At 43.7% G+C, this 26,107-nt stretch overlaps 1 protein-coding gene across 1 annotated transcript; it reads left to right on the top strand.

Annotated features, from left to right (window-relative positions):
* On the top strand, positions 1–23,745 carry BPIFC (BPI fold containing family C). The gene is made up of 12 exons (XM_069585262.1): positions 1–995; positions 1,120–1,183; positions 3,276–3,336; positions 5,738–5,829; positions 6,867–7,043; positions 8,191–8,244; positions 9,413–9,583; positions 10,209–10,276; positions 19,692–19,734; positions 21,366–21,429; positions 22,179–22,255; positions 23,154–23,745. The coding sequence occupies exons 2-12, from the start codon at positions 1,148–1,150 to the stop codon at positions 23,271–23,273; spliced, it is 963 nt and encodes a 320-aa protein (XP_069441363.1). The 5' UTR covers positions 1–995; positions 1,120–1,147; the 3' UTR covers positions 23,274–23,745.
* The last annotated feature ends 2,362 nt before the right edge of the window (positions 23,746–26,107 follow it).

Raw genomic sequence — 26,107 nt, 5'->3', positions numbered from 1 at the left:
GGTAGTCAGCTTGAGCCCAATTCTCCCTCTACCAAAAGGCCTTTGCACTCTTCTATAGAAAGAAAGGATCAGATTCAAGGTACACTTACAAACTGCCTACTATGTGCAAGTCACTATCTTGAGTGTAATGTTTAGGTCTGCCTTGGTTGATGCCCCAGGATAACACATTCATTCACCCATTTGGTTGTTCAGCATCCATTTATTGAGTGCCTACTGCATCTGTTTATGAATGGTACTGAATACCACTCATCTCCCTCTCAAGAACTCTGGGCTTATAGACAGTAGAAAAATGACATTTTCCCTCATAAGAAGCAGAGATTCATGTATTATTCATTTCCTTGCTGACTTATCAACCATAGATTGAGTGCTTATTCTGTGTCAAGCCACAAGGTAAATCCTGGGGCCTGGAGATGAACCTCCATCAAGGAGTTCACAGATGACATCTAAGTGTCGCCTTCCCATCTAGATGCCCGTCCTAAATAAGCTGTGGCCACTTTACCCCTATGTTCTCCCTCCAAACAAGCTTCATATATGAACTGTGGTTAATATTAAAACATGCCCAATCACGATGGGGGCCAGAGCACTCAGGATGAAATACGTACAAGGTGCCTAGAGCTGTCACCATTCACATATTTGTTATTTCATTTATTCAGTAAATATCCATTCAGCTCCACTCCTATCTGTTGTTAAGTGCCAGGAATCCAGAGGTGATGATGTTCCTGCCCTCCTGGGGCTTACAGCCTATGGGTAAGCCCTCCTATGGGCGTAGATTCAGAGGAACAAGATCCACCTCCACCCCTGCCCAGGCTTGGGTAACCTTGCACTTTTTGTCTCAATAGCCAAGACACAGGAGCAGCTGACCTGTTTCTCTCTGGGGTCTATTTCACTGGTATAGTTGTCCTGTCCCGAAATGACTTTGGTCACCCGATCCTGAAGCTCCAAGACTGCTATGCTCAAGTGAGCCATGCCGACGTCTCATTTTCTGGAGAGCTCAGGTGAGCGAGGGAACCCTGGTGGGAAGTGGCCAGGCTGTGGCTGGATTCCCAGGCAGCTTCTAGGGGTGGTTATTAACTGGCAGATATGATTCTGTATAAGCCTTAAAAAAATTTTTTTTCCTAGTGTCCTATACAACTCCTTTGCTGAGCCCATGGAGAAACCCATTTTAAAGAAATTAAATGAAATGGTAAGTCCTTAAAGATTATCCAGCCACAGTGACATGCTGCCAGCAGCAGTTCTACCATGCTTTGATGACCTCTAAGTCAATAAACCTTGCCTGAGCACCAACTGTGTGCTAAGCACTCCCCAAGGCACTTTCACAAACATTCCCCTTTGCAGCTTAATAGTTTCTCAAGTGCCTGCTATGTGCCAAATACTATGCTTGGTGCTAGAGGTACAGAGATAAGTAAAACAGCACTCCTTCCCTCAAATCCTCACCTCAGGGTGGGGAAACAGTCAAAAAGATTTGGTTTATTGTGTGCCTACTGCATGCCCAGCACTAGGTTAGAGTCTGTTGGGGATATGAAAAAGGAATAAGCTCATCTGTTTAGGAAAACCCAGTTCAGACTTGTGAAACTAACTGAATAAGTATTTGAATCTTGTACATACCTATGTTGTCCTTAGATTGAAGTGAAGGGGTTCAGAGAAGTGGAAAAATTAAATAAATAGATCCTGTTGCTATTTTTGGAGGGTGCAGGACTTGAACTTGGCCTTGAATTACAGGTAGGATTTGAATAGGTAAGGAATGGGAGAAAAAAATGGATATTTCCAGCCAAGTGAAATAGTATAAGTTAAGGTGACTTCCTGATTCTAGAAGTCAGCATTTGAAGAAGGAAAAGCTGGAATTGGTGGTGAGCCCTCTTTCCAATCCTGTCAGTATCTTCCCTGAACACTTCACATGTTTCTAGAGGGACAAGGAGAGGAGTGAGGAGGACAGGGAAAAGAAAGGAGATTCATCTCTGGAAAAGAGGGGCAAGGGTGATGTCTGGCTGTCTCCATCCTCCTTGTGTTGAATTCAGGGCTCAGAAGGCAGGAGGTGCATAATGAACGTTGATGAGGAAATCGACACACAGGAACATTAAGCAGCTTGTCCAACAAGGTTGCCCGGCTGGCCCCAGGATGCTGAAGCTTTCTATCTTTCTCCATCCTGACCTGAAATTTGCTGAGTGCCAGCGAATGTGCATATTAAAGAGAGGCTGGGAAAGAGTGCTGTCACCTTAAGAGACCCCACCCTTGCTCATCCATCTTTCAAAACAAGTCATGGTCCTTTGGCCTCCAACAAGAAGCCGATAGTTAAGCTTGCCTGGAGTTTATATATGACATAGAGCTTATAGATGCTTTGCTTCTAGGGTTCCCTCTGTGTCACTGGAAAAGGACAGGAGTGCTCCGACCACAGTCGTCTAGCCATGTCAGACCAGATTTCAAATCCTGCTGATCTACTTGCTCACCTTCTCTAAGCTTCAGTTTTCTCATCTGTAAATAAAGGACAGTAGTGCCTGCCTCTCAGGACTGTAGTGAAGACAAAATGGGGTTAACAATCGCTAACATTCATTGAATGCTTATGACATAGCAGATGCTATTATCATCCACAGGTTGCAGATGGGGGGACTGAGGCAAAGGAGTACAAGGAACTTGCCAAGGCATCCAACGCCAGGCAGTCAGGCTCCCGAGCCTCTGCTCGTAACCCCCACACTGAGTGTTCAGCACATGCCTAGCACGTGGCACCCACCTTGGTACTTTTCCTCCTTCCTGCAGATGTGCTTGGGAGTGATTCAGGATTGCTTTTCTGATTCCAAAAGGGGTTCTGATCTAAGTAGATGTCTGATCAAATGAGATCTCAAAGCAGCCCAGCGAGGAAGTCAAGTCCCTGCTCTAACTCTCCCGGGGCAGGGCCTGGCATCCTGACAGTGGAGGTGAGAGGCAGGGGCATCCCTGCTGTCAGGAAAGGCTCAGCAGGTTCCCCAGGTGTCATAGCACATGGACTGGGCACACGTCCTGTCGTGCCACAGGAAGGAAAGCCAAGAGCTCGTTCTTTGATGGGGCAAGCTGGGTGTAGTCCCAGTTGCTCTGAAGATGAGCCAGCATTCAGTGGCACACCACCCACTCATTAGGAACTTGAGGCTTGTGGACATCAACTCATTTAAGGGAAACCTTTAAGGGAAAGTCCAAAGGGAGAAGGTCTTCTCACTGAAAGGCCTTTGTGGGCACTGTCTAGGCCCTGAAACAGAGATGTCCGGTACAATGTGATAACCTGCATTTTTTTTCCCTTTTATGGCCAGCTCTGTCCCATTATCACAGGTGAGGTGGAGGCGCTGAATGCCAATCTCAGCATGCTGGAGGGTGAGTCCTACAGCCGTCTCTTCCGGGTGCTTCTTCTCCCACCCCGCACTCAGGTGCTCTCCAGGTGGGCTTTGCTCCAGCTCTCCGGTCTGCTTTCCCCCCTGCAAACTAGTGCCACTGCAGGGAGGGGCATGCGGGGACTGACCTGAGTGTGTAGGGCCCGCTCTTTTCTGCTGGTTAGCTAGCTTCACCGCAGGAGGAGATGCCTTTGGGAGACAAGATGCAAGGCAGAGGATTAAACTCTCGTGAGCTTGAATCCCAGCTCTGGTACTAAATCCATCCTCTTCAGAATGATGGATGCTCATCCTGACCAGTTACCCCTGGTTCTAATCCCTTTGGCGGTTCCTATAGCTGCCTTCAGGATCAAGTCCAAATCCCTTTTCATGGGCTACAAGCCCTGCCTGTCATGGTCCGCCTCCTTCTCACCTCTCTGGACTTCATCCTTCTCCTCTAGCTGCTCCAGCCATCAAACTGCTTCTCCTGCCTCCCACCCTTGCCTCCCGCCCTGCTGTCCTCTCTGCCTAGAAAAGCCTTCTCCCCTCTTCATCCATTTATTCACTTGAGAGATATTCACTGAGTACCTGTGCTAAGCCCAGCTCCTTCTGCTTCCTGTCCCTCAGCCATTCCCTGTCCTGTTCCCTCCTCTTTATCTTTTAAGGCTCAGCTCAGGCATAGTTCCAGCTCCTCAGCGCTCGCATGATACTCTGGGTGTTTCTATCTCTTTGCACTCCATCCACTCATCCCCCAGTGATGTGCTGAGCCCCTGGAATAGGCTGGGTGCTATTCTTGGTGCTGGAGATGCAGCAATAAGCCTAGGAGACAGAGATACCTGCCCTTGTGGGGCCAGTGAGAGGAGACAGCCAGCCAGCAAGATAATTAGTAACATCTACAGTATCATTGCCATAAATGGTAAGAGGAAAACTAAACCAGGGAAGGAACTGGCTGGCAGGGGGGCGGGGGTGGGGGTGGGGTTGTTTAAAATAGCCTGGCTGGGAAAGGCACCCCTGAACAAGTGGCATTAGAGTAAGGACCTGAATGAAGTAGGGAGCAGCTGCTCCTAAATCTGGATGAAAGACTTTCCAGTCAGAGGAAAACTCAAGCTCAAAGGCCCCTGTGGGAGCATGCTGAGTGCCTTGGAGGAACTGTGAGGAGGCCATACTGGAAACGGAAGGAACGAGGGGGAGGTGTCAGCAGACAGGGTCAAAGAGGGGAAAGCAGATGGTTAGAGCTTCAGAGCTCTGTAGGTCATCACGAAGGCTGGCTCTTGGTCTGAGAGGAGAAGTCGTTGGAGAGTCCTGGTTGCACCTTGCAAGTCCTGGCTTATATTTTAAGACCACGCTGGCTTCTGTTAATTGTAGGACAGGGAGACCACTTAAGATATTAATTGTAGGACAGGGAGACCACTTAAGATATTAATTGTAGGACAGGGAGACCACTTAAGAGATTACTGCAGTGACCCATATGGGCAAGGAAGGGAGGCGCCTGGATGGAGTGAGGAAGACGGTGAGAGGTGCTCAGGTTCCACGTGTACCTGGAGGGTAGTGACAGTGGTACTTGCTGACACGTTGAATGTGGATCACGAAAAGAGTCAGGGGTGGATGACCCCAGGGTTTATGCTGGGCACCTGGAAAACTGGAAGAAGTGGATTTATTGATGCCAAGGTGAGGAAGACTATAAGGCTCAGTTGGTAGCCGGACCATCCAGAGCTCAGCTATAGGTCTGCTCCTATTACATTGTGTTAATTTCCTGTTCCGCCTCGAGTTCCTTGAGGGGAGGAACTTTGACTCTTCTCTGTGTCCCTGACTCATAGTAGTTTAATAAATAAGGGATGAAAGGAGATGGTGTCTGGACAGATGGATTGATGAATGGATGCAGATAGAAGAATAAAAAATCATAGATTGGCGAGGTAAGGAAAGAGTAAGAAGATGTAGAAAAGATGAGGAAAGAACCAGGGGAAGAGTCCCATGTCCTGGCTTGCTGTGGGCAAATTTCTTCACTTCTGGGAGCATGTATAAAAGGATATGGACGAAAATCTGGTGTACCAATGGACATGAATTTGAGCAAACTCCAGGAGATGGTGAAGGACAGGGACGCGTAGGGTGCTGCAATCCATGGGTTTGCAAAAAGTCAAGACACAACTTAGTGACTGAACAACAGCCAGAATTTTATCGATGTTTCTCTCAGGGCAAGGTGACAAATGGAAGTTTTTACTTTCTTCTTTTGATTTATCTATTTTTCCTGAGTTTTGAAAAGTGAGCAAGTGTTACTTAAGAAATAGGATAATAGTTAATTTTTGTTTTAAATAACAGAGGGTTCAGAATTATATTGTTCTGGGTAAACATTAATCATGGTTATACTATACCTGTATGAATGTAAATTTTCTTTTTTCTTTGTTTTATAGTTTTAAGAAAGATTGACAACTATACTCTGCTGGATTATTCCCTAGTCAGTTCCCCAGAAATTACTGAGAATTACTTTGACCTGAATTTGAAGGTAATTTTGTCATCATCAGAGTTCTGATTTTGGCCATTAACAGCCAATATTCGAGGAACAAACATTATATGCAGAAGGAAATATAACTACGTTCTCTTCCAATAATTTAATTTTCTTTCAAGGAATTCTCTCATGTTTATGTTCCTTTAAAAGACTCTTGAACACTTTCTTGATTGGTAAATGATTGTTTGGATTACGTAACATATGTCTGCCTTCTTCAAGAAAAGTATCATGTTGTCTTTACTTCTGGGAGTAAGGTTTGAGGCTAAGAGCCAGCAAGTAAGATAGTCTGCATTTATTAGAACTCAACAGATCGGTATGTTGTAAATATTGATACTTCTACTTATTCCTAACTCTCAGCTTAGTGAATTTAACTGAGGGCTGCTGATCTTGGTCAGGGCCAATAGCACATAATAATGGTGTTTGCTGATTCTAGAAAATGTAACTGTGGTTACATTTAGTTTGCTCCAAAGTTATTATCATTGTTTTTTTAAATGCATACAGACTTATGTTTCAAGGACTCAGTCATTCAAATCAGTTAAATGTTACACAAGACACCATTTTGTAATAACAACCTATAGCTAACGAGGTCAGCATTTTAAAATGTCACTAAAACTCTTTAAGCCACGTAGCGTCCTGGGTCCTTTTGTGTCTGTGATGCCCCAGATGCTCAGAAGTCATGGGTTTTGTAGATCAGAGGTTTGACATCTCTAATTCTCTACGTGGCACTTCGGGAACTATCCAGAGCTGTCCCCTCCAGACACAGGCACTTGCCTTCCTTTCTCTGAGAAGGGGACCAAAAAGGACATTCTCACCAGATTACATCCTAGGGTGAACAAGACATGCTCAGATGTGCTCAAGAAGTCATCAAAGCATTGAAACATAGTCCATAGTCAAGGAGTCAGAGGACTCATGGTTTTCTCATCCCTACTGAGTTTCTGCGATTTTCCATATTCTGGCTTGAGTGGGTCCACCTCCTTTTAATCCTGCACAGCTGAGTCTTCCCCTAATACACTGGTCTTTCTATTTCCCCACAGGGCGTTTTCTACCCGTTGAAAACTCTTCAATATCCCCCCTTCCCATCAGTTCCTTTTGTGCTCCCGGAACGCAGTGACTCTATGCTCTACGTCGGGATCTCCAAATATTTCTTTAAGTCTGCGTCCTATGCTTATTTTACAGCTGGGGCTTTCAGCTTCACTCTCACCACAAAAGAGGTGAGGAATGTTAATGGATGATAACAATCTACACCGACATTTGATCTTATTTTAAGTATCCCATTACGGGGGTTGTTATGTTCTTATTCCCGGGCCTTTGTAGACACTATCACTTCTAGCAGGACGACGAATAAAGGGATTGCAGAATGAATGTTGATATTAGTTGGAGAGTTGCTGGCTTTCCAGTTCTGCCAGTTTCAGCTTTTTATGTTCTTCTAGATTGATCTTAAATAATACTAAGAACCCCCTTCACTACTTATTACATGTGATGAATACCTGTGAAATTTTGGCAGTTTCAATGTACCTCACATCTCTATGCCAGATTTTCATCATTTGGAAAATGGGAATAATAATAAATCCTTACACATAGGGTTGTTTGGGGCATTAAAGAGCTTTAAATATATGTGAAGTATTCAGGCCAATACCTAACACAGAGTACATGCTCCATACGTGTTTATTATTATTGTTGTGTTATGCCAACATAAAGATTTCTCCTATTGGTAATTACAGTTGACATCTACAATGATCAGTGAATAGCACAGATATTCACTGATCCTCTTTGTCACGCCCTCCCTTTTGTAACGAGAACACTTTCTCCAGCCAGTCACCTAACAGCTTTCACTGAGCATCCCTTATGACTCTTTCCATTCTCTAGGTCCAAATTATACAAGTAGTTATAAATCTTATGTTCAAAATGCTGGTGGCAACACCAGCTCCGACACCGCTGAGAATGAGATATTTCTAGTTTCAGGCTTGAAAATCGTTCATCTGTGAAGATAAATTGCTTATGCATTGTTTATCTCAGTAAAGTCTGAAAATGAGGGCAATAAAACAAGACTTCTTGTTAACCACTGTAAAACATTTACATCTGGGTCATACCTATATGATGTACACTGTGTTCCCAAGGTTAAAAGGTACTTTGCAAAGCGATGTAACTTCCTATGTGACCTAAGGGCAAGTCACTTTACTTTTGTGGGCCTCTGAGTTCCTGTGGTTGGGCTATGAAATGATAGATCACCTTCAAACACTAAGCATTTCTGGTGCAACAGCTTCATGATTCATAAAAATTATAGAGAATGCTGCATTTTCCCTGAAAATACAAGCCAGGTATAAACCTTCCAGTGACACGATGTTCTTCATTTTCCAGATTTCCAACCATTTGCTTCACAACTCTCAAGCCCTTGGCAACATGCTCACCCGGGTGAGTGCTCAGGGTTTGGCTCCTTAATGGTGTATTTGCTTTCATTGCAGTTACTTCTGGAAGACTTTGTATTCCTTTTTGGTTCAAGCTTGCATCTGTATTTCCCTTCTTAAGAGTTTTGTCCTTTAAAAAGTACTTATTTATTTATCGTGCCACATGCGGGATCTTTAGCTATGGCGTGTGAGATCTATATCATTCCCTGACCTGGGACTGAACCCAGGCCCCCTACATTGGAAGCATGGAGTCTTAGCCACTGGACCACCAGGGAAGTCCCAAGAGTTTTGTCTTTTAATCAAATATCAAACTGAACAATGCAAGTTTCTAGTGAAGACATTGTAAGTTCATAGAATAAATCCTCTGCTCCTTTTGTAAGTTCCACCACACTTGAAATAATTAGTTGAAGTGGGAAAGGAAGGAACAGGGCTTACATTTGTGACCTTAGTAATAGTAGTGTTAGCCACTCAGTTGTATCCAACTCTTTGTGACCCTATGGGCTATAGCTTGCCAGGCTTCTCTGTCCATGGAATTCTCCAGGCAAGAATAGTGGAGTGGGCTGCCATTCCCTTCTCCAGGGGATCTTCCCGACCCAGGGATCGAATCTGGGTCTCTCGCATTCCAGGCAGATTCTCTACCATCCGAGCAACCAGGAGCCCATTTGAAACCTTAGCAAAGCAACTACTAAGATCATGGTGGCGTGGCACCTGAGTATTGGGCACAGTGTATTGAAAGGCTGTGGTTTGCCATGGAGGACCCAGAGGTGCTTGTGTAGCATCCTGGGTTTAGAGCAAGGATCTTAAGTCAGATAGACCTAGACTTGAACCCTAGTTCTATGACTTATCTGCCTGAAACCTTGAGAAAATTGCTTAATCTCTCTCAGGCTCACTCTCTTTAGCTGTGAAATGGGAATCCTGATAGAACCTCCCTCACAAAGATTTTGTGGAGATTGAACGAAATAATACTGAGAGTCCTGACATGTGCCTGACACACAGTATGTGTTCAGTACCTGCCAGCTGTTCTTATTGCTATGTTGTTATTGGTATTATTATTAAAGAGCTTTTTTCTAACTGTGATGATGTAAGATTAATCACCTCAGGCCACCCCAGATTTGTGATAGCTCCTCTTCATCTCATGACTCCCAATCTCTGTCTCTTTCCCTGAATGTGGACAGATTGCAGAACTCTACATCTTGTCCCAGCCCTTCATGGTACAGGTCACGGCAACAGAGCCTCCTGTGATCAGCTTACTACCAGGTAACTTCACCCTGGACATCCCCGCCTCCATCATGATACTCACCCAGCCCAAGAACTCAACTGCGGAAACCATCGTTTCCATGGACTTTGTAAGTCTGCGGGGTCAGGAGGGCAGCCTATGGATACCAATCCTGTCTGTGCAGTAGACCACTGACCTGCAGGCTCTGCTAAGTGTTTGGAAGGATGGGATGAGCTCCATCAATTAGGGGAGGGGGCAGGGTTGAGACTGAGGTAGAGGAAGTTATGGAGGCCAGTTCTCATTCAATAGCTCCCAACCCTTCCCCACATGCTGTGTGCTCTTTCCTCTGCTTCAGTTACATTAATAACCAAATTTCTTTTTTTAAAAAAATAAGTCTATCAGGGTGGAGTTCAAGTTTATTTGAGTAGATGAAGGCCAAATGCAATCTGAGAGAAAATGACTGAACAATGTACCTAAGTGTGATGCTATACACACACAAACATACACACACACACATACACATGCATGGAAAAGAGAGATTAGAAGAAAATGAAAAATAACTTGAAGGAGATCTTCAAACAGAAAGTCTTTATGGTTAGTCTTCCTACCTGCAAGGCAGTATTTTCAAGCGCTGTTTCTTTTTAATATTTTTTTAGATGAAAGTAAAGTTTATGTTTCTGCTCTGGCTAGTGATATTTGTGGCCAAAATGGACAAATTCACTCATCTTACTAATGAGTGCCTTTGTTCTCTGCAGGTTGCTAGTACCAATGTTGCCCTGGCTATTCTGGGACAAAGACTGATCTGCTCTTTATCTCTGAACAGGTAAGCTCAGTTGATATGACTGTTGGATGGTAGTAACAAGTGAATCAACAGGCCAAGAGACAAGTGAACATTCACAACACAAGTGAAGTTATCATCCAATAGACATGAATCATTGAGCATTTCTCCTGTAACAGTCCAGATAATTTCAAAGTATGGACCTAACTGAAAATTGTATTATAAATTGTTTTTCTTCCCAATAAACAATATTCAGATAAATCTGGCAACAAAATTAGCATAAGTTTAATTCTACAATGTAAATTCTCATTCTAATAGTATAGCAATAAAAAGTGAATTTCCTTTTCAACAAATTTAAAATAGATGCTATTGAAGAAAGAGAATGAAACTTTGAGGTCAAGGAATGAAGTTTCAAACCCCTGCTCCCTGGTTCCAGAACCATGATCAAGTCTTTTAACCTCTTTGAACCTCAGCTGCCTTATCTGTAAAATAATGAAGTCGTAAAGAATCACTTCTGAGTTACCTTCAGTCTCTAACATTCAGATCCCATTACTAGAGTGTAGAGTTTAGCTAGACCATGCCCCATGGCCTGGCTGGCTCTCAAATGCAAGCCATGCAGTGTGAAAGAGCTGGAGCACGTCATGTACACAGATCACTGAACACTAACTGCCACTGGGAAGGATCATCTTCAAAGCCCATTGTCTTTAGCCCTTATAAAGCCCGTGGAAGTCATGAACCAGACAACCTAGGAGTGAGGATATACAGAATCAGATAGCACAGATTAAATCCATGAAAGGAGGAAGAGGAAGCAATAAAATAGACAAATCAGAATCTAAAAAGGCTGGGAAACCAACAGAGGAGAAAAGTCAATCACCATAAGTCAACTTGATGGCTAAGAAGACTATTGTAGGAACATGGAAAATATGTTCAGGAAAATAATACAAAATGAAATAAGCAGAATATAGAACTGCATAAACACAACAATCAACCATGTAAAACAGCTTTCCATCCGACGAGAAAGTGAATTACAAATGAAGGATTGTGTTAGGATATGAGATTATGAGTCAGCTGTTTTCTAAAAAAAATTTTAAAACTGTGTTGCTTTTCCAATAAAAGGAGTGATAAAAGCAAAAAGTAGTGTGGTTTCCCAGAGATAAAAGGTTTCATGAGGGCTTTCTCCTCAACTTTACCCAGGTTTTCAAAGAAGGACTGATTTCTCCATTAATAGACATGGTGCCCAGAGCCTATGAAACTTCAGGGACTCATGAAAATGTTTTAATATATTTTAAAATAAGAAATTTAAAATGAATTCAATCCACACTGTACTATACCATGACTTTATAACACATCAGTCTTCGAAGATCAGTTTTAATTTTTTGTTTGCTTGTTTTTGTTTTGGTTTGTTTTGTTTTTGTGGAGGAAGAACTCCCAAAGGCTTCAGGCCTCCAGATGTCATGATGTAGCCCTGTTTCTAGAAGATCAAGGCTGATGAATTTCTTAACCCTGATGGGTGATCTTTGAGATGGCAGTTTTAATGGTTGAGAGGGTAGAAGCCAGAGAGCAGGAAGAGAGAGGGGAAAAGGATGGAAGTGAGGAGCTGGCAGTATCTGAGCTAGGCCATGAGAAAGGACAGAATTTGGAAGCTGGTGTGCCTGAGTCACAGTACTGTGAGAGCTGCAAGATGGAGACAGCAGGGCATTAAACTGAGCACGGAGTCCTTCTGAGCACTGCACAGGTCACATGCATTGAGTCTGAGGGTGGTTCCTGCTGTGGTACAACAGCAAGCCTCAGGCAGTGAACAGACTGGGGGCAAGGCTGGTGGGCCTGGCATCGCTCGGGTCCAGCCAGACCCAGAAGCAAGGCTGCAAAGGAGCAGAGCTGGGCTGACAGAATGCTTTAATCTTTGGCAGCAAGAGTGGTAACCCTGTCTCCCACACGCCCACGCCTCTGCTCCTGGGCTCTGGGAAAGAGGCTTTGCAGGGGGAGCTGGTTTGCTAGGTGACATCATAGAGGGGCTTCCCAGGCGGCACTAGGAAAGGCGGCATTGTAGTAAAGAATCTGCCTGCCCCAATGCAGGAGATATGAGATGTGGGTTTGAGCCCTGGGTGGGGAAGATCCCCTGGAGGAGGGCATGGCAACCCACTCCAGTATTCTTGCCTGGAGAATCCCATGGACAGAGGAATCTGGTAGGCTACAGTCCACAGGGTTGCAAAGAGTCAGACACAACTGAAGCCACTTAGCATTCAGGCACACACACACATCATAGAGACACAGCAGGAGGAGGTGTAAAGAGGACGGGGATCAGTGAAACACCCCTGAGAAGAACCAGGGGACACACGGCCTCTGAACATATCCCCCCAGAACACATAGCCTTCCTAACCATCCTCTCCTGAGGGTGGCTCTCTGGAGCTGCTCAGGGCTGGCTCCCTAGATATAAGATGTAGAAATCAGAGGCGAATCCAAGGTGGAGAGTTTAGACCGGAGGTGAAATCACAGGCTCAGAATAGCTGGTTCAGGTCCTAGCCCAGATATCATTAGCTGTGGGATCTCAGGCAAGTTTCCTAATGTCTCTGGGCCTACATTTTCTCCTCTATAAAATGATGTAGTATAACCTACTTTAAGGACTTGTAAGGAATACGTGAGTTAATAAATGTAAAGTGCATGTTTAGTGTCTTTAAAAAAAAAGATGGCAATTTAAAACTTGGATGCTGGCTTCAGTCAAGGGAAGGCAATATTCAATTATTCGAGTATTTCAAGAGTTTTATTCAGAAAATACCTCACTCCTCTGCCTCCTGCCCAGTGATGGCTACTAGAGAAATAGCCTTTTACTCTATTATTTATAACTACTCTTCATTATTGAGCCTTTACTATCTGCTGGTCCTGTGCCAAGCACCACACATATACTATTTAAACCTCACAGCCTGTATCTCCAGAACCCAGCACCATGTCTGTAGACTGAATGATTACTCCTAGAGGAAGCTTATTATCCCCATTTTATGGTTTATATGGGTCAATTAACTAAGTGTTAACCAACATAAATGGACTGCCAGATATTTCTCCAGCAAACATGGTTTAATTTGGGACAAGCAGAGAATTGCATTTTGGGGTCTATAACCATGGAGAGACTTGTACAAGCCCCCACACGGCAAAGGAAGGAGAACCCTTTTACAGAGGGGACAAGGAAGTCAAGAGGGCTGTACTAAAGAGTCCATAACTTTTCTTCAACTGAATCCTTGCTAGAAAATAAGAGGAGGCTTCCTTCTTCCTATTGGACTCTCTGTTGTTCCAGGGTATGAGCGCTCCCCCTTCTGGTTTCCTGACTCTATTTAATCAAGCTTTCTGTTTATTAATAGTTTTTTACATGAGTCACAGAGCTATTGAATGGCAGAGCTAGAACTTGAATCTGAGTGAGTCTTCAGAGCAATGCGTGTTTGTTTACTTGCTACATTATATTATATTCGATGTGGTTAATAGCCAAGACTTAGAAAATGACACTTAGACCTTCAACTTATAAAATAAATATCCTTGCCTGGAGGAGGAAACTAAGAGCATGGAGTCAGGTTAAACTGAAATAGGCAGCAAGTCCTTTCTCAATTTTAAGTACTGATAGAAAAAAAGAGAAGACACTGGCATTGCATGTCCTAAAATGGTAAAAGCGCACAGCCCTTTTCTCATTGCATTAAATGAAACTCGGCCAAGGAAAGCTAAAGAAGCGAAAGCTGGAGTATTAGTAACAAACTTGACTTCTTTGGTATGTCCAATTAGAAGCACAGGCTCTGGAGTCAAGCGTGTCTCATTGTGAATTCTGCCTCAGTCATTTGCTGACTTGTGACCTTGTACAAGTCCACTGACCCCTCTAAGAATCAGTTTCTTCCTCAGCATAACACAGCCCCTGTTTAGAGTGTCGTATTGCTGAAGTGAAGTCACTCAGTCGTGTCCGACTCTTTGTTACCCCATAGACTGCAGCCTGCCAGGCTCCTCTGTCCATGGGATTTTCTAGGCAATAGTACTGGAGTGGATTGCCATTTCCTTCTCCAGGGGATCTTCCCAACCCAGGGCTCGAACCCGGGGCTCCCGCATTGTAGACAGAGGCTTTACCGTCTCAGCCACCAGGGAAGCCACTGGTAGAGATGAGAATGTGTGAAAAGCACAGCTCCCAGCACATAATCAGTGCTCAAGAAACTTTGTTGTAACTAGTGGTAGGGCTTTATTCTTTCCCCATTCTGGGATCAAAGTTTGGCCAAATAAAACGGGAAAAATTGGTCCGAAGAGACATGACAAGTCAGGAGGATCTTAAAAGCTGCACAGTTGGCCTTCGGGGTTACAGCTCTTTCTACATTTGAGTCCTTTTTTTTTTTTTAAACGGTTCTATTTGGAGGTAACTCCAATCCAGATTGGTCATGTAATAGGTGTTTTTGAGACTAATTCAGAGACTAAATTAAACAACACTTTCCCTTTTTTGGCCTTCATACAGATCACTTAATTCTAACCCTTTTTCTTAATCACGTGTAAAGCTCAAGGCAATCCAGTGCACATGACTGCTCAACCATTTAGAGTTTGGAACATTTTTTTTGACATTCCCATAATCAAGAATTTGGATGCTCCCAAACTGCACCCCACCCCACTACCATACACACAGGTGCGTGTGCATGCATATGCGTACACACACACACACACACACACACAGTTGCCCTACTACCTCTCCCACGCAGCACCATCAGAGAATGCAAATATAGCTGCCTACAAGCAGATAGTATCACACCCAACTCGACTTCTCACAGTTGGGCAGATAAACATTTCCCAGCGTGAGCCATCTGGTGAGAAACAGAAAGGAAAACAGGTCTGGGAAGAATGGATTCAGTTTCTGTTGGAACGGTGCTCAGACAGGCCAGCAGAGCTCAGGCTTGGCAACCGGGCTGATTCCGTCTCCACCCTCCCACTGAGCTACGGTTGAGGCCAGGGGAAAGGAAGGCCACAGTGGGAGCCCCTCTTGGAGAAGCAACCCCCAATGATTTCTTCCCTTTCTCCCAATCTCATTGGTGGGAGGGCAGATTTCTAGATTGCAGAAAGCAATGGAGTTAAAATACTGGGAAACTTTTCCTCAGAGAGAGAATCCTTTACTTCTGGAGGAGGCTCAACATATGTCTCCCCTCAAAAGTGTTCATCATTGGATTAAATTCACAGCCTAGGGTTTTCAAGATCTTCAGCATCTGGTCCTACCTTTCAAACCAGCCTGTCTTCCCTCCCTAAAGCGAACATACTGCTCAGCTGCCTCACCCTCAAGGTGACCTCAGTCCATCAGACCAGTGGTCCCCAACCTTTTTGGCACCACGGACCGATTTTGTGTAAGACAAAATTTTTCCACGGACCGGGGTGGGGGTGAAGGGATGGGGAGAGATGGTTCAGGCAGTGTTGCCAGCAGTGGGGAGCAACGGGGAACAAACGGCATTGATTGCCACCCGTGGCTGACCTCCTGCTGGGCAGCCCCGTTCCTAACAAGCACCAGTCCATGGCCCAGGGATTGCGGACCCTGAAATATACACTTTCCCATCCATCTTTTATCTGCTCATTTATCCATACATACACTCAGTAAGAATTTATAGAGCACCAAGTATATGTTCTGCCCTGTTCTTGATACAGAGAGTTGAGAGAAAAACAATAGTTTCTACCTTCTGGGTCCTCAGCTTAGTGAGCGGAATACTCAGATTAACAAGCAATTACAGTACTGGGTGCTAAGCAACAGGAGCTTGTACGTGGTAGTATACAGAGTGCTTCTCTCAAAGGACAGTTTATTTTCCTCCCATATTATACACACACACACACACACACAATCCACTCTGGTCTTATCACCTTTTCGCACCTTCCCAGAATTCCTGCAACAAGTAGTGTGCAAACCCATAAAACAGCACCTGAATACAAGCTGTTTTGTAATATCCTATAATTGTTTTCTGCACATACAGCTTCTCCCCATCCCTCAAAAATACAGATATCAATAAAATTCTTCACATTGCCTAGCACATTACTGAGCATAGAAGAAGCACCTGGGATCCTCACCCTGCCAATCTTTTCTCCGTGTGCAACTAGAGTGGTCTTTACAGAGCACTGACATCCCCCGCCCCTCCTTAGAAACCTTCCATAGTTTCCTTTCCAGATAAACATGAAATTTCTAACATGGCCTGAGTGGTCTAGCCTGGTCAGACAGCCAGCCACAGTCTGTCTGTCTAGCATCAAACTGCAGCTCTCTCCCTAGCTTTCTGTTCTCTCTACGCAGACCTTTGCAACCTCTGCCCAGACCCCTTCCCCCTTCCTTCTCCATTTTGCCTTTTTAATCCTGCTCATCCTTCTTATGCCAACTCTAAGACACAGCCCTTCCTTGGAAACCTTACTGCATCCACCAAGTTAGATCAGGTTCTTTTGTCATTTACCTCAATGAACGCATTTCTTTCCTTCAGAGTTTTTATCTAACCTTTAATTAAGCCTTCATCAGTGCGATTGTTTGGTTAACGTCTGCCTTCCCACTGGGCTGCAAACTACATGGGATAGTGACTGTGTTTGATTTTTACTCACATTTCTATCTCTGGTCCCAGTTCCAGGGCTGACATTTACTAGGTATTCAATAGATATCTGCTAGAAGAGTCAATGAGTGAATGAGGGAAAACTATGCGTGATATATGTCACGCTCTGTACTCAGTCCTAGGAATACAAAGGGAATTAAGACTGGATCTCAACCCACAGGGAGCTTATAGTCAGAGGGTAAAGCGAGAAGCAATTATTATAGGGACTGCGTGCAGGGGTTCATTGTCAACGTCTGCCACGGCCACCGGGTTGCAGGAAAGGCATTGCCAGTGTCTGCGCTTTGGTCCACTCGGCCTTCAGCATGCCACACTTGCTACATTAACTCAGAATATGAAGAAAATTTTTCTTTTGCTGTGTTTTAAAACTTGCAGTTTAGCTCTGGTTTTCGATCAGAGCAATAAACCTCCAAAATGTTCCTTTCTTTTTCTCTTCTCTTCTTTCTTTCTGCCATGTGGCACGCAGGATCTTAGTTCCCTGACCAGGGTTCAAACCCGCACCCCCTACAGTGACGGAGTGAAGTCAACCACCAGACAGCCATGGAAACCCCCAAACCCTTAAAAATAGGCTTTACCTGGACTATCAAGTCTAGTGGTTAAGACTCCACGTTTCCGATACAGGGGATGCAAGTTCAGTCCCTCGTGGGGGGACTAAGATCCTGCATGCCATGTGGCATAGCCAAAATTAAATAAAATAGGTTATACTTTAATATGCCTGAAACATAGAACTATTTGAGCTCCCTTTCTCTCCAGCTACTCTGTATTTCTCTAATAAAAATTAGCTGCTAGTAGCAGGACTTTAGGGCTTCCCTGGTGCCTCAGACTGTAAAAAAATCCGTCAGCAATGCTGGAGACCTGGGCTCAATTCCTGGGTTGGGAAGATCCCCTGGAGGATGGTATAGCAACTCGCTCCAGTATTCCTGCCTGGAGAATCCTCATGGACTGAGGAGCCTGGCGGGTTACAGTGCATGGGGTCGAAAAGAGTCAGACATGACTGAGCGAATATACACAGCCCAGCACTGCAGGGCTTGAAGTAACAGGTTAGGGGCCAAGTGGAGAATACAAGGTCAAAGGAGTGAAGTTGGTTGCCACCTAGTGGTCTGAGTTGAGCTTTTGTGTTTTTCAGAGCCAGGACAGGAAGAGTTTAGTTAGTGAGACTTGTCCATTAAATGGCAACCCACTCCAGTACTCTTGCCTGGAAAATCCCGTAGACTGAAAAGCCTGGTAGGCTACAATCCATGGGGTTGCAAAGAGTCAAACACGACTGAGCGACTTCACTTCACTTCAAACTAGCAGGGTAAATTGAGAACTAGGAAACAGAAGTAATCCCAGGTGGCCCAGTGGTGAAGAATCCGCCTGCCAACTCAGGAGACACAGTAGACACACGCGTCCCATCCCTGGGTCGAGAATATCCCCCGGAGTAGGAAATGGCAACTGGCTCCAGTATTTTTGCTGGGATAATCCCACGGACAGAGGAGCCTGGTGGGCTACAGTCCACAGGGTCTCAAAAGAGTCAGACACGACTTAGCAACTGAGCACGCGTGCCCAAGAAGAGGACAGCTGGTTTGTAGGAACCTCAGATGGTAACCACTCATGGTTTGGGGATGTCATGGAAGAACAGAAAGGAGACTCACAGGTGTGTTCCTCTCTCGTGTAGGCCGAATTTCTAGACTGCCCTAGACTGTCCCTCATAAGAAGCAGGTTGACCAGGGGGAGGCATCCACCTCACATTTCCCCAGCAGTATCTTGAAGTGATGTTCAACTGCTCAGCTTACTTCCTTCAAGGATGCCCTAAAAATTCTGGTCTTCACTTTCTAGTAAGATCAGTCTGAGCCACAGGGCCTCTGATATCATCTCTTTTCTTTTTTTTTTTTTTTAAATTTATTTTCTTGGCCGCACTTCAGGGCATGTGGGATCTTAATTTCTCAACCAGGAACTGAACCTGCACCCCTTGAGATGGAAACACTATGTCTGAAAAGTTCCCTCTGGTACCATTTCTGATCCTTGTCAGAATTAACAGTCTTTCTAGTTTTTGCTCTTAGCTGTCACTTTAAAGAAACCTCAAAGCCTAATTCATACTAACATGATATTGACTGATAATAAGCAAACTTACCTCTTCCATGCACATTTACTTCTTAAATGTTATAGCAGAAATATTTTTGGGAGAGGCACAGCCGAATAAAGTGGCCACACCTTATTGAAGAGGGGCATAGATAGGGAGACACTTAGATGTTATTTGTGAACTCCTTGATCATCAGTTTTCTTGTCTGCCAAAGGGGCAGTAATAGTAGCATCACTCACAGAGTCATTGGGAAGATTGCATTTTAAATGTTTATATAGCTTCTAGAAGAGTCCATGTCACCACCACTCTCGTCATCATTGTCATTGTCATATTTATTAATAAGGGGCCAGTCTAACTTGGGGAAGTTACAAGGTTGAGTTTAGGGCAAGAAGACTTAAAGACTGCTTGTTAAGAATGTTCTGGGAAATTCCCTGGTGGCCCAATGGTTAGGGCTGGTTACTGTCACTGCCAGGGCCTGGTCTGACTCCTGGTAGGAGGACTAAGGTGTCAAACACTGCATATCTCAGCCAAAACAAAAGTGTTCTGTGTTTCAAGTTGGCAACAGTAAGTCCCTTACAGCGAATGCACTTGGGCAACCCATCTTGTTTCCTTTTCTCCTGCGCTGCTTATTCAGCAGCAAATACGGGGGGAAGATGTACTAGAACTCGATGTTCCCACAAGTTTGTGTGGCTTCTGAATAATAACTTATTAAAGGGAAAAAATTGTTTCTTTTTATCTCTGTTTCTTTCTACTGATGTGGTTGTTCTTAAGCCTTCCCTCCTTGAACTTGTTCCTATTGTTTTTTGTTGTTTTGTTTCATTTTCAGATTCCGCCTTTCTTTGCCAGAGTCCAATCGCAGCAATATTGAGGTAAGAATCAGTGCTCTCCAAGTTCCCACCTAGGGAAAAAGGAGAAATCTATATAGTAACTGGATAATTGTTTTCTTTGCCTCTTAGTGTAGGCTTTGATTTTAAAATTCTTTATGTAGCTACACATCCACCAAGCCCATTAACCATTAAGCAAGAGAGGAATTCCCTTGTATATATTCAAAAAGACTTTTAAAAGAATTCAAAAGATTGTTAAGACTATGTAATGCTAGGGGAGGGAACAGACATTTTCAGGAACATGTCATTTTTTTGGATAAAATAATCCCCTAGAGCTTACGATTCAGACCACCAAAGGATGATGCCCTAAATGAATTGTTAGGCATGGCTCAGTTTGTTCTTCAAAGGTTTTCTACCCATCTCCTAAAATTAAGTTAAGGTTGGTTGTGTAGATGCCTCTTTGGAGTGGTCTAGCTTGGTGACCTCCTAATTGGAAGAGCTCATCCCACCATACAACTTGGAAACCCTCTGCCCCAAGCTTCAGGAAGATCAGCCAAATCACCAATTTATGTCTCTACCTTGTCTCTACATGTCACTTATGTTATAGAGAAATGGTTCTCAGTTAGGGTCAATTTTCCCCTTCAGGAGCATTTAGCAATGTTTGTAGACATCTCTGAAAAAAATGACAATGGTGTATATAGGGAATTTTACATAATATTAACTTGTTTAATCCTGGTAAAACCCCAAGGGATTAGTATTATTATCTTCACTTTATGGTTGAGGAAATTGAGGCACAGAGAGGTTAAGGAACTTCCCCAACATCACACAATAAGGTGGTCAAAACAAGAGATACACCTAGGAAGTCTGCTTCAGAGCCATCCTTGCTAAGCTGCAAAAAGGTTCTTATTATTGCTAAGCATATAGGATGCTTAAAAAACATTCATTAAATGAACTGAAGTTCATCATAGTCTGTTTTTAATACCTGAGTCTTCCCAGGAACCAGCAGTTTGCTGAAGTGAAAGTCGTTCAGTCATGTCCAACTCTTTGCGACTCCATGGACTATACAGTATATGGAATTCTCCAGGCCAGAATACTGGAGTGGGTAGTCTTTCCCTTCTCCAGTGGATCTTCCCAACCCAGGAATAGAACCAAGGTCTCCTGCATTGCAGGAGGATTCTTTACCAACTGAGCTATGAGGGAAGCATTTTGCTAAGATTATACAACTACTTAGTTTATTAAAGATAAATTGCATGTTCTGGTGGTGCCATTGACTATAGAGCATAACACAGGGAAACTCCTGCGAGGGGAGTTCCTAATAAATTAATGAAAGACCACTAACTAGAATATCTATTGGCCATTCTAGATTGTCTTACTTGATATCTAAGCTGCCACATTTGCTGCCATTGTGTGGCCCCTCTGCATTTTTGTCACCATGATCCAGTGTAGAGAGGCAAAAATGCCCATCTTCAATGAGGAACAAAAATTAGGAAACCCTACAAAAATGGTTTTCCACAAAATAGGTTTCCGTGTCTGGAAACCTAGAATATGTCTATGGGGAGATGTTGATTATTGCTGCCCATTCTGATAAGGTCTGGGAGAGTGCATGTCCAAACCAGGCATCGTACTTTCAAAATACCCTCATTTAGCAACTGATCCAGTTTCCCCTTTCATTTTAGGTCTTGAGGTTTGAGAATATTCTGTCCTCCATTCTCCACTTTGGAGTCCTCCCACTAGCCAACGGTAAGGGAGTCTGGGGAAACAATGTAACTTGGACACTGGTTACATATTGGGGATTGTCCCGGACTTTCCATCCTGAAGCTTGTACTTGCTAATGTGTTATTATGAATCCAGGCCAGGGCCAGAATTGACAGAGTTGATACCATCAACTATACGGCTTTGAAATTAAATATTCCAGCTTCAAGCCTTGTTAGCAACCCTACTTGCAAGCAAGAACCGCTAACTCTGATTGAGCTAAGGAAATTAAAACTCTTCTCCTTGAGCAGTCAAGAGTCTCCTTTGGGTCAGCCAGAAATGAGATGAAGCTCTCTTTGAGGGTGTCTCTGTGGTTCTTATGCAAATATCACCACTGGAATAGACAGTGGAATGACAATCCCAGACCTACACTGCAATTGTTCACAAAAGGTAGCATCTTGAGTGCAGCTTGGTTAAAATATGTTTTGTATTGGAAATCAAAATATTCTCAGGACCCACTGATTAAGGTATTTTCAAAATACAAGTTGGATGAGTTGCTATCTTTTTTTTCTGCCATCCAGATACACATAGTTGCAAGTACATTTTTATTAAGCACAGATTAATTAACCATTCTTTCAGGAAAATGCTAGGGATATATCAGAGGGAATTGAAGGCACAGAACCAGGAAGAGTGGAAGGATAAATTATCAAAAAGTTTTTTGTTAGTCTCTTATTAAAAAGTTTACCAAATCTTCCATGCCGGTGCCCAATTATTTCACATCTTATTCTGTATTTTAGCGAAATTACAGCAAGGATTTCCTCTACCCAACCCACACAAAATCTCGCTCGTCAATTCAGATATTGAAGTTCTTGAGGTAAGAATTATCAATATTAATTGCCCCGTTTCTTTTCATCATAGAGTGCACCTCTTCCTATTTTGCTCACTTTTTGTTTTATTTTGTTCTGCTTTGTTTTTTCCCAGCCCAAGGAATTTTATAAACGAGATATTTAGCTCTTAAATATCTCTTAAATAATGAAAAGCCCTTAATAGCTCTTAAATAATGAAAAGCCCTTAAACCTGAGTTTAAAAATCACACCAGAAAAAAAAAACAAAACCCCCACATCGGACCAAATCTGATTTCCCCCTGAAGCCAAGTTTATCCACACCACAGTACAAGAAGATGCACTAGTGCCCTTTCTTTTATTTGTTCCACAAGATACACTGTAAGGCTGGGATTGTGAATCCCATTTTATAGATGAGGGCAGGAAGACTCAGAGAGGTGAAAAGGTTTGTGTAGCTGGAAAGGGCATATTCGAGACCAGATTGGCTCTTCCGATTCCCCTAGTGAGCAAACTTTGGACTGAACCAAAGACACTCCTCTGGATTCAGGGATCTGCTGTAAAGTGGTTTCCTGGTCAATCATTATTCACAAACTTCAGAATACCTTATTTCTTCCTTTCTGGGGCTTTTTGGTTTGGGGAGGTAGATGTAAGATACTGACAGAATTCTCCAATCCCATGTACTACTCTGCACCCCCTATTCCCTCCCCATGTCCCCTTCTAGAATTGCTTAAGTCGCACAAGGTGACAAGAATCCAAAATAGCCGGTTCCTCTGTCTGAGGCATTGACAAGGAGGTGGGGGTAGACGAGGGCATGATATAGTAGGACCCAGGAAAGAAGCCCCGTCCCCCTCACCCCTCAGGCAGACTTAGACATCCTATGGCTGCACACCCCCAAGTTTGACGTCGTCCTCGTTGTTGCATCCTTTTCAGGGTTTTCTTTTGATCTCCACCGACCTGAAGTATAAAACATCAAAGCAGCAGCCAGGTTTCCTTGGTTGGGAAGGTCTGCACCTGATAAGTGGACAGTGGAGCGGGAAGCCAACCCCATGATTGCCTGTTTAGACTCCAGGAAGCAAATGGCCCTTAATCCCACAGCTCCTATAAACCCAGAGCCGGAAGACAGTACACACTGGAATTGTAAAGCCCTTGTGGAACGCCGGAAGTTTTCTTTTTCAAGGCGTCAGGAATACAGAGGGAGGCAAGCTGGGTGAAAGGGTGAAATCAGGCTGTGTGTGTCCCCATGTGTGTGGAGGGGTAGAGGTTTGAACGTGCGTTCATGATTGAGTGCATGTTTTGTGCTCCTGTGTCTGTGAGATTCTGTGACCAAGAACAAGGTATGTATTACTTCTAAGGTCTGTGAGAAGGTCTCAAATACAGATTTGCATCAGTTGTTGTCAGCGGATGTCCCTTCAGCCTCTTCAGCTCTCTAGGGTTCCCTCCTCCCTGCATACTGAATTTTATGTTTTATATTTACTGCTACTGTCCCCTGTATTTAATTAAAATTGTTTTCTATCAAAGTAAATTTTGCCTTTTCATTTGCAAAGTTTCTTGTCCCTGATTTTTTTGTAATAAAATAAGACAGGTAAGAAGAGAATGTAGTGTCCTTAAGGGTTTTTTGTTTGTTTTTATTTTTTATTTTTCTCTCCCACTCTGCATGGCCTTCTGGCTTGTGGGATCTTAGTTCCTTAGTGAGGGATGGAATCTGGGACCTCTTGGAAATGCAGAGTTCCAACCACTGGACCATTGGGAAATTCCCTAGTGTTTTTAATACTACCACAAACTGAGCTTGTACAGATTTCAAAACTTGATTTAAAAAGGGAATATGTTCTCTTTTAGATGTGTCTGGAGAGAAACAGTGATTGCAGGAAACTCTACAAATTGTATCACTTTAAGTTTTAGGCTGTTTTCTCTCTCAAATTAAATGAAATGGCAATGCAGAGTACTAGATAAATCATAGATAGATTAATGTTGTTGGAGCAACAAATCAGTGGGGTGAAATTGGGGCAGAAGAGGAGGAAAGGGGAACTAAATAGAATCCACACTTGTAGGAAATAGAATCCACACTTTGCTTTTGTGACGCTGACAATCCAGTGGGGGAACGGAAGACAGCTGTTTACTGGCGGGCTTACCCAGTGTTTAATCTTCACGACCACTTGTGAAGAATTATTATCCCATTTTATAGAAAAGGAAAAAAAATTATTAAAAAGATATTTATCATACAAAGCTAGTAAACAGCAACAGTAAAAATTCAACCCAAGCCTTTCTGAATCCAACGTTGCTGTTCTTTACATGAGGTAGGATTGGAAATAGAAAACACTTAATAGTAAAACACACTTATTACTGTGAAGAAAAGGCAGTGTGCATAAAAGCACGTTCATAGAGTACTTGGTCATCAGAGAAGACTAGGCTGGGAAGCCCTAGACATCCACAACTGCCGTGTACTCATCTTTGTGTTGCTCATCCGACCTCAATAGATGTCCTCGTCAGAGCTGTTGGAATAAATGATAAACCGTCATGTTTCCTTCTTCGGAATGCTGTTTTCTGATGAAAGTATTTACTGTGTTCACAAATTCGTTTTGAAACATTACAAAATTTCCGTTGTGATATCTGTTTAAATGTTTCTCTTTCTCACCTGCAGACATCTCTTTCTCCCTCACTCAGTTCACTGCAGTTCAGTCACTCAGTTGTGTCCCACTCTGCGACCCCATGAACTGCAGCATGCCAGGCCTCCCTGTCCATCACCAACTCCTGGAGTCCACCCAAAGCCATGTCCATCAAGTCGGTGATGCCATCCAACCATCTCATCCTCTGTCGTCCCCTTCTCCTCCTACCCTCAATCTTTCCCAGCATCAGGGTCTTTTCCAATGAGTCAACTCTTCACATGAAGTGGCCAAAGTATTGGAATTTCAGCTTTAGCATCATTCCTTCCAAAGAAATCCCAGGGCTGATCTCCTTCAGAATGGACTGGTTGGATCGCCTTGCAGTCCAAGGGACTCTCAAGAGTCTTCTCCAACACCACAGTTCAAAAGCATCAATTCTTCGGCGCTCAGCTTTCTTTTAGTCCAACTCTCACATCCATACATGACTACTGGAAAAACCATAGCTTTGACTAGACTGATCTTTGCTGGCAAAGTAATATCTCTGCTTTTGTGGGGTGTAAACCCCAAGCTCAAAATAACTGATGCTTTTGAACTGTGGTGTTGGGGAAGACTCTTGAGAGTTCCTTGGGCTGCAAGGAGCTCCAACCAGTTCATCCTAAAGGAAATCAGTCCTGACCCAGAGGGGTGGGATGGGGAGGGAGGTGGGAGGGGGCGTTCAGGACGGGGAACAGGTGTACACCCGTGGCGGATTCATGTCGATGTACGGCAATACCAATACAATATTGTAAAGTAATTAGCCTCCAATTAAAATAAATAAATTTATATTTAAAAGGAAGGACTGATGCTGAAGCTGAAACTCCAATACTTTGGTCACCTAATGGGAAGAACTGACTCATTTGAAAAGACCCTTATGCTGGGAATGATTGAAGGCGGGAGAAGAAGGGGACGACACAGGATGAGATGGTTGGATGGCATCGCCGACTGGATGGACATGAATTTGAATAAGCTCCGGGAGTTGGTGATGGACAGGGAATCCTGGCGTGCTGCAGTCCATGGGGTCGCAAAGAGTCGGACATGACTGAGCGACTGAACTGAACTGAAACTCCAAGCAGATGATTCCATAGAACAACTGGACCTGATCCAGACTCGGTGCGTTTTTCAATGCTGAATGTGAATGTGAAGTTGCTCAGTTCAGTTCAGTTCAGTTCAGTCGCTCAGTCGTGTCCGACTCTTTAGTCGTGTCCAGCTCTTTGCGACCCTATGGACTGTAGCCTACCAGGCTCC

This window comes from Ovis canadensis, chromosome 3 (genome assembly GCF_042477335.2).
Source record: "Ovis canadensis isolate MfBH-ARS-UI-01 breed Bighorn chromosome 3, ARS-UI_OviCan_v2, whole genome shotgun sequence".
Taxonomy (NCBI): Eukaryota; Metazoa; Chordata; class Mammalia; order Artiodactyla; family Bovidae; genus Ovis; species Ovis canadensis.
The sequence above is the reverse complement of the archived record's forward strand: the minus strand, read 5'-3'. Positions and strand labels throughout refer to the sequence as shown.

Bases quoted from the DNA above. Each gene is read 5' to 3' on its own strand.
- BPIFC (XM_069585262.1), top strand. From the start codon at position 1,148: ATGGAGAAACCCATTTTAAAGAAATTAAATGAAATG. The intron at 1,184-3,275 runs GTAAGTCCTTAA...TTTTATGGCCAG, and splicing joins TAAAGAAATTAAATGAAATG to CTCTGTCCCATTATCACAGG. The intron at 3,337-5,737 runs GTGAGTCCTACA...TTTGTTTTATAG, and splicing joins CAATCTCAGCATGCTGGAGG to TTTTAAGAAAGATTGACAAC.